Source organism: Halictus rubicundus, chromosome 9, assembly GCF_050948215.1.
Source record: "Halictus rubicundus isolate RS-2024b chromosome 9, iyHalRubi1_principal, whole genome shotgun sequence".
NCBI classification, from domain to species: Eukaryota; Metazoa; Arthropoda; class Insecta; order Hymenoptera; family Halictidae; genus Halictus; species Halictus rubicundus.
In genome coordinates this window covers 6553087-6561762 of record NC_135157.1, presented here as the reverse complement: position 1 = coordinate 6561762, position 8676 = coordinate 6553087, and the positions used below count along the sequence as shown (strand labels likewise).

General features: G+C 44.2%; 1 protein-coding gene across 1 annotated transcript; it reads right to left on the bottom strand.

The window, feature by feature from the left end:
- Window positions 1–4847: 4847 nt before the first annotated feature.
- Window positions 4848–7890, bottom strand: LOC143356977 (uncharacterized). The gene is made up of 3 exons (XM_076793089.1): window positions 7864–7890; window positions 7448–7551; window positions 4848–6735 (listed from the first exon to the last, which is right to left on the bottom strand). The coding sequence occupies exons 1-3, from the start codon at window positions 7888–7890 to the stop codon at window positions 5085–5087; spliced, it is 1782 nt and encodes a 593-aa protein (XP_076649204.1). The 3' UTR covers window positions 4848–5084.
- Window positions 7891–8676: the final 786 nt, after the last annotated feature.

The window sequence follows — 8676 nt, the reverse complement described above, 5'->3', positions numbered from 1 at the left end:
ACTAATTTGGTATACCGTAGAACACGATCCGATCCGATCCGAAACTGGCAGACAAATTAGAAATCACGACTGATTATCCAGCGACTTTGTTGCAGGCCTTTCCCGGTATCTTATCGAGGGGAAAAAGCGACGTGAAAAAAAAGAAGAAAAAAAGAAAAATCCAGTTTGACCAGGCGGCACGATAAGAACAACGCTTTCGAAGCGGTTAGGAGATTATTTCCTGGTTGGAGCTGAACGATGGGAAGTGATCCGACCGGACTGGTACCGCTTTTCAGTGAACCTGAGGGGAAATCGAAGCGATCTCGCAGGTTCAACGGTGGGATCATTAATTATTGCATCCTGCATGCCTCGCGATTTATTTTCGTGCTATTATTGACCTTCCCCGACGCGAAACTCTCGATATCCGACGGACCATCTCATCACCTCTTCTCTCGTCTTCGAAAGTTGTAGACGACGATCTCTGTACTTCCTTTCTAGGCATTTGTCGACGATACCGAATTTTTTATCATATTTTTATCAACGGTGTCAGAGTCTCATTTTGAGAGAATTGACCACAGATTGTTAATAGTGCTCGTAGAAAATTTAATAAATCATAATCTCCCGAAAGGAAAATGTTACAAACAATTAGCTGCGTAAGGTACGATTAAAATGGTAAGCAAACGTAATAGAGCTATTTAACCCTTTGACTACGAAAGACGTATATACGCCTTCATACATATACGAAAGGCGTATATATACGCCTCTTCGTATATATACGAAGACATAAATATACGCCCTCTACATTTTTCTTACCGTAACACCTTTACTGTTTTACCAATTGTTTCAACGCGGAATGTATATCGGCAATTGTTTCAATATTGTTCAATCAATTGTCTTCATATTGTTCAGTTCAAATCTCAGGGTACCGTTTTGGTTAGTACTTGTAAAAATTTGAAATGTCAATATGCTATTTCTCGTCTATTAAAATTTACAAGTGAAGAGATAACATTCTACTTAGTTTCTATTTCTTGTAATCGATGCAGACAATTTTTATTTTGCATAAAGACCCGCAGTGTAGTAATCAGTGGATAACCAGTCGCAGCAACTGATATGCAAATATCGCGCCGTCTGTATTGATGGTTCGCAATTTTTTAAATCACTCTCCACAGTGAAAATTCCCCTTGTTGTTTGAATACTGCAAAACGTTTAACTTCTTCTCGTTTGTGTCGCAAAGTAGCCTTTAAAATATGACGGTACAAATGAAACACAATTCGTCGATATAAAATGTAAAGCAGAAGTGGGTGAAGCATTACCTTAGAACCCAATATACAACTATGACTGAGGAATAACAAACATAAACTGTAAATTGCCATTTTATCTGTAGAACTCTGCACTGTCGTTGTTTGCAGTCATTTTGACGAAGCCTGCGATTAGGTTGCAAACGATTCCGAATAATCGTCCATTCGTTAATATTTATGAGCATAAGCGTAGAACAAACAGTGGAACATGTTTAACGGGTGGTATTTACGGACACGACTACGTAAAGCGAGACTTTACGTTACCATTTCAATGCGCCCACGGTAGAACCTCTATTACCATGAGTTTCCGTTATTTCGTTGTTCTGCTAACTGTACATTGTGCTATTCCAACGTTCTTTCGTATGTTCGACTAGCACACTATGTTATCCAAATGATCTTAACCGCAGCAGTTTCATTTGTAAACCAATTTCGATCGTAAAGTAAACCCACTAGAACGCCAATCGTCTGAATTCTTTTCGCAATTTGACTTCTAATTTACGAGCTTGTAATTAATACTTTTTATCACCATTTAATTTTCCATGCAATATTCATTTTAAGAAGTGCAATAGTTCCTTAGGGACAACAAGCTATCATCATTCGATTATTGTCGCTTTCTAATGCCACGAAGTTCTACGCAGAGAATCGCATTCGTCTTGACCCTAGCCGCGATTAAAGGACAGAAAACGAATATCAAGAGCGACTCTAATTGCGCATTGTTGGCTCACGCGCGGGCTCTCATTTCATGCGTCGAAACCCGCTGTTAAACTGTAGAATCGATCGTTATCGTGGTAATCCTCGGCGCATTCAACACGCAGGATTTCCATTTGAATGTGCGCTCGCATGGAGCCGCGTAGAAAAGAATTTTCTCGAGAGAAACGACCTTGAACGCGGACCGTCGCGTCGCGGCACAGAGAAACTGATGGACGTAAAAAGAAAAGGCGAGTGAATCGTTTGACGCGTCTAACGGAGCCCGCACGGTCGTAAACGCCGGCAGAATTTAATTGTAAAGACTTTAATTGTATTGTTGTCTACGGATTTGCTGTTACGAACTTCTCCGTCAGAACTTAAGGAGGCCGGCAGGGTTTGAAATCCATATACGTATGCATGGGTCAAAACCTTTTCAAACTATCGCTTCAATATTGCAATGAGCAGTTTAGAAGTGGTCAATAGTGTTTCCTAAAAGTCCAATCTATGTCTGTATAGAGCCCAAATTGCGAATTTCTACCTCATCATGGAGTAATTTGTAATATTCGGCAGAAAATTCGAATTCTGAAGCAAGTGAGACGTCACAAGATGGCTGCCGCTGAGAGATTCTCTTATTTTCGAGAGATTTAGTGTTCGTATCGAAAAAAAGGCTCTATACAGACGTAGCAAAGACATGTACAAACACGGTGGTATGCATTTTTAATCAATTACTTACTTATTTAAGACGTAAAATGTCTAGAAAAAAGGCATAGCGTAACATAGCGTGACAGTCAAGGCCAAATGCCTGCCGGGCCCCTTAACAGTCCTAAGTAGATTTAAAAGAGTTTCAAATTGATCTCGTGGTCAGGCAAATAGAATTTTCACAATTTTTGAAATTTCGAGTATGAAACGTCGACGAAGGCCCAAAATTGTGTCGAAGAATTTGATGGGCTAGGTGGTGGGGAGCGCGGAAAAGTGTGACGAAACGCGCGGAGAGAAAGAGGACCACGAGGAAAGTGAAAACCGCAATCGACAGGGTCGATTAGAAAATACACATACGACATTTCTCCGGCTGTTTCTTGATCGAACGATAGGTACTCGTGATGAAAAGTCTGACCCCCCGACGGCCATATCGGGCACGGTTTCTCTCTTGTCGGACTTCGCAGCCGATTCTGTCGCGAATCCGCACACGATCGGCCGTTTGACGCCGCGAGGTTGCGCCTAGCGATGGGACCAAGTTTTGTTTGAACGCTCGCTGAAAGATGGAGTTATTCCAAAAAGATAAGTTCCGTACAAACAGCATTACCTGGCAGGCAACCGGGTCAAACAGATTGCCAGCGGTTATACTTTACCGAAGTAGCAACGCGAAGTGATGCAAATACTAATCAAAATTCTGTCCAACTGGTTCTATTAAAATAGTCCTTGCTAGCTTGAAGATCTTCCGGTTCATGTTGAGAACTGATCGGTGAAAACAAGAAACGGTTAAACGCTGTCGGCATTTCAATGTGATTTCTCATAGGTGAAGAAGAGAATCTGTTCAATAATTAGCTGCAAGAACATAGAGGCTTGATTTGCTCAATGCAGCATGGCGACTTTCTTGGGTCACTCGCGAATAGTTCTGCAGAAAATTCTACAGACGTTCCTCCAAATGAAAGTTCCACCTTTGCTTGTCACCAATGACTTCGCTTAATAGTGCGTCGACAAGAATCGATTAGACACAAGGTTTTCATTATTACGAAAGTACAATAATTCTGCAGGCTCTCGCACATTCGCATAATTTTGAGCACAGAAGCTCGACAAAAAAATTCGGTTCCATCTTCTTGAAGAGCGAGTCGAAACATCATTGACTTTGCGAGGTCCAGCGATGATGACCGTCACGAAAGACATCGATACTGTTCTGAATAGCAATTATCATACTTTCGGTGACAATTTTGTAGTTAGGATCGATCGATGTGCCCGAGAGAGCATCATTCCCATGCGCGCTTGGTCCCATCACTGGTCACACCAGCACGAATTAATTTATGCCGATGGAACCCGTGCTTGTGTGTAGGTGTACGGACACTTTCTCCGTGGCCTAGGCCTCCCCATATACGAGGTCGGCTTCCTTCCACGGAACGAATCTCGACTTTCTCCGGTTTCGCGGCGGGACCCGCGTTGCGTCATGTCGAGCGTGGGCACGCCGATGACTAGGCAAAATAATAATGCGGAGGTGTTAACGAATTTATTATCAGCGGTCGCTCGTAACACCGGAGATTAGCCGGTCGGCGATGTTAATGCTGGTAATGGCTCGAATCACGGCGACCGGAGAAACCAGAAGAAAGTTGTCGAAAATGAGTCCCCAGAAACCGGAACTTCCTTCGTCTCGCGATACATCCTAATTCTGTGTATCTTGTGTCTGAAAGGTGTGCTTTGCTTGATGGAACCGCCGAAAGATTTGATCGAATGTTTTAGCGAAGGGTCTCGCCTAAAAGAGACTATCGAAGACGTCTGCTGCTTAAAGTCCATACTCTTCATACGATTTAGTAAATGTGTAGTAATAATGTTATCAGCAATTTCTTCTTCTTCTTACCCATTACGAAGAATCTTTTACGTGCAGGTTTCAGTGAAGACATCTTGTTTTGGTTGACTTCTTCGACAGCAGCTGATTATTTCATACTTGTTGCTGCTATCTATTAATTCTCTTTCTGTTAACCCTTCAAGAACGACGTTTATATTGTCTCTAAACGTGATTCAAAGTTGATTGAAGTTGATGAGGTTATTAGACACGATACGCAACATCGTGCAACGTCGATTGAGCGTCGAAGATGGACACGCGAAGGAACGCAGCATGTAACAAAATATTCACCAACTTTATTCTCAACGGCATCGGTTAACAAAGTAGGGTAACAACAACATCGTATAAAAAGAAGACTATACATAAAGTCATACATACGTTAGATACGAGGCGACCTCGTCGAAGGGGATAGTGAAAGGGGTCGTGTCAGTCGATTAATCGAAGGGGAACACTTAACTCTCTAGAACTTATTGTAGACCTACGGTAATATATACAGCGGCTTATTATACAATACTATCTCGGACAGATCTTTTGTACAAGCATCCTATGGGGGGGGGGCGATGATGTGCTTAATGGTTGGGGAACGCGAAATTCGCCGGCGCGCCATTTTGTTTGGTCGTTAAAGGCGGCGGGACCAGGTCCTGGCTGAGACCAGGGCCTTTGTCGCTGGGTTTCGATGATCTGTCCCACCTGACTTTGTTCTCGTCTACTTGACGCTGTTGGGCCGCGCCATTTTGCTTCGAGGCTGCCGCCGGACTGTTCGGAACAAGTTGCGAGCCTTGCACCTGGTTGTCCTTCCGATCCTCCCATCCGTGGTGATGATGATGGTCCTCGGACGGGAACCATTCCGATATCCAAACTGGCTTCCAGATCTTCTTCCACGCGGGCACCCAGATCTCCTTCCAGGCTGGGACCCAGATTTGCTTCCATGCCTCCTTCCACTCCAGCTTCTTATCAGGGATCCACTCCTGCTTCTTGTCCGTCTTCCAGATCTGCTTCCATGCCTCTTTCCATTCGAGCTTTTTGTCGGGCACCCAGATCAGTTTCTTCGACGGCTTCCAAATCTGCTTCCACTCCTCCTTCCAGACCAGCTTCTTGTCGTCCACCCAAATCTGCTTCTTAGCCGGCTTCCAAATCTGCTTCCAGGCTGGCGCCCACTCCAGCTTCTTGTCAGGCACCCAGATCTGCTTCTTGGCGGGCTTCCAGTACTTCTTCCACAACGGTTTCCAGATCAGCTTCTTCTTCCAGAGGTCGTGGCTGGTGTACTCCCAGCCGTGGTGATCTTTTCCATGGTAGTGTTCACCAGGAATGCCGACCTTGACCCATTCCGGGATCCAGATCTTCTTCCATGCCGGCACTTGGATCTCCTTCCACGCGGGTACCTGGATCTCCTTCCAGATCGGCTTCCAGATCTGCTTCCACGCAGGTACCTGTATGTCCTTCCATGCTGGCACCTGGATCGGCTTCCAGACCGGTTTCCAGATCTTCTTCCAAGCTGGTACTTGAATCTCCTTCCATACTGGCACCTGGATCTCCTTCCACACGGGCTTCCAGAACTTCTTCCAGACTGGCACCTGAATCTCCTTCCACACCGCCTTCTGCGTCGGCACCCAGATCGGCTTCCAGATCTTCTTCCACGCGGGCTTCCAGATCTGTTTCTTCGCCGGCTTCCAGATCTTCTTCCAGCCCGGCTTCCAGATCAGCTTCTTCTTCCAGTAGCCATGGTCGTGGTGGTCATGATGATGATCGTCGTGATGTTCTTCGAGGCCTCCGCCGCCGCCGCTCCCACCGGAAGGACCATAACCGCCGCCGAGGTCTCCGCCACCGGAATGAGCTAACGCGGCGATATCTCCGCCCCCGGAATGGCCTAAACCACCGCCGATGTCTCCGCCACCGGAATGGCCTAACCCTCCACCGAGGTCGCCGCCACCAGAGTGACCAAAACCACCGCCGAGGTCGCTGGCACCGGAATGGCCGAAACCGCCACCGATGTCGCCGCCACCGGAATGGCCAAAACCACCACCGATGTCACCGCCACCGAAATGGCCAAAGCCACCGCCGTGGTCACCTAAATCGCCACCGCCGTGTCCACCCCCTAAGTCGCCGCCGTGTCCACCACCTAAGTCACCGCCGTAACCGCCAAGGTCACCGCCGCCATAGCCGCCACCATGGCCGCCACCCAAGTCGTCGCCCCATCTCTTCTGGGCCGCTGTTCCATATCTGAAAAACCAAGCAATGTTTCTTAATAAAGCGACTAAACATGATTAATAAACTGAGAAGCCCGAGTTTGAAAGAATAATTTATACCTACTACCCTTGGTAGAAAATATTCGATCAAAATCATGAATATGGTTGTTGAACGAATTATTACGGCGTATACTAAATATGAATAGTAGTAGAAAAATATTAGACTGAATGTAAAATAACAAACTCTGTGATAAAATTATAATGGTTCAAAGACGATGAAGATAGACATTACGTATGCAATAAATGGCAACAGTCATCGCAAATAATGTCGAATGTATAGTTAACATTTCATCGATAAATAGAATTGGTTTACTAAAACGAAAATGATTTATAACTTCAACCAGCAGATATCTGCAAAGATAAACTGTTTGTTGTCTCAGCCTTTCTCGCGCTAATTAAGACTGTGAAAAGTTAATTATCTCGAATTAACTTATTACTATTCGCTGCTTTGTTAACCTCGTACGTGAATCGACATAAACTTTCCAAAAGAATTTTATTTCACAAACAATGAGGCCTCAGACCAATATATTTTCCTCTAATAAAACAAACATACGAACCAGCTAACGAATTAATGCTGCACGCCACTACCATAAGCAACGGGATGCCAACAAATGTGAGAACGTCTCGAAGTTTCACGTTACTATAATTACGGACATGTCGATCTTTAATTAACGAAGAATACGTACGGTACTTGCTGTTGAGACTGTGGCTGAGACTGCTGCTGCAACTGATTCTGATCCAACGCTTTGCTCGTCACAAGAACGGCCTGCAGTAGCACAACTAGTGCAGCCTGTGAACATAATCGCGCGAACGTTATTGAGTTTTGTTGTTGAACGACGAATGAGTGACAGTAAACACTCGAGGCGTTTAGCACCATGAGTTTTTCGTTGGTTACGGTGTTTGCAAATCGAAACGTGCGTGCGTATTGAACCTCTGCACACAAGTTTATTTGCGCCAGTCGAAAGAATCACTCTCCTTTATTGAAACAGTTGGAAATGCGAATTCGAGCCGAGCGTACGCTTGCGGCTCGTCGCTTTCGAAACTCGCTGTTGATCGATAATCAAGTTATACGTTCGCCGGTAAACAGCGAGCGACAATGAACAGTTCCACTCTCGATCGCTTGCCTCATTTCCGGTCTACAGCCGGAAACAATTTTCACAGAGATTTCCAATTCGAAAACATTACAAAAGAAATGAAAAATATTCAAACGCGTGTCAAACTTGTTGAAGAGAAATTCTTGAGGATAAACTCTATAAATTTTATACCTCCAGCTTACTAAATTTTCCTGAATGTGTAAGTTATATGACACCCTTCAAGAATTTTGTGCGTTTTCAAAATTCTACAGCTAGAAACAATTAGTCCAGATATTTCAAAATAATAAACAATGCAAAAAAAAATTAGAAAATATTTAGACACGTGTCAAAAATGGGATAAAATTGTTAAGTCAACCAGATTTTTAGAAATGCTTACTCTAAAAAAAGAATTCTATTACGGTGTAAGACAGTCTGCATAAAAAGTTTGGAATTTAAAGTAAAAGAAAGCGTGTACTTTCGCGCGTTAATAGCGTTTACGATTCTCCGCGGAGGAGCAATTTTCAAAAACGCAGAGACTTTCGATTCGGAACGGCCCCGTGGTCGTTCGTGAACGAAATACAGTAGCCCGACCTCCAAATTTTCGCAACGGGTTTCACCGATTCGTATGAATATATTTGTGTCACGACTGTCCGCACGGTACACGGGGAGTTACGTTTGTCCTCGAATAAGGAAACTCTGATATATGTAATCGGAACAGAATGAGTATCAAGAAGTTACCGCCGTGTCCAAGAAGAGCGACGAAAGATAATAGTGATTGGCAAATGTTGCGTCAACTAGAATACAAAAAAGAAATTATAACTGACATCTCTAGAAATGAAATT

What these genes read in the sequence shown, in the direction of transcription:
- LOC143356977 (XM_076793089.1), bottom strand. Translation starts at nt 7,890, where the DNA reads ATGAGGCAAGCGATCGAGAGTGGAACT. An exon ending in AAGCGATCGAGAGTGGAACT is followed by an intron (nt 7,552 to 7,863) that starts GTTCATTGTCGC and finishes TTATGTTCACAG; the next exon opens with GCTGCACTAGTTGTGCTACT. An exon ending in CAGTCTCAACAGCAAGTACC is followed by an intron (nt 6,736 to 7,447) that starts GTACGTATTCTT and finishes TTGGTTTTTCAG; the next exon opens with ATATGGAACAGCGGCCCAGA.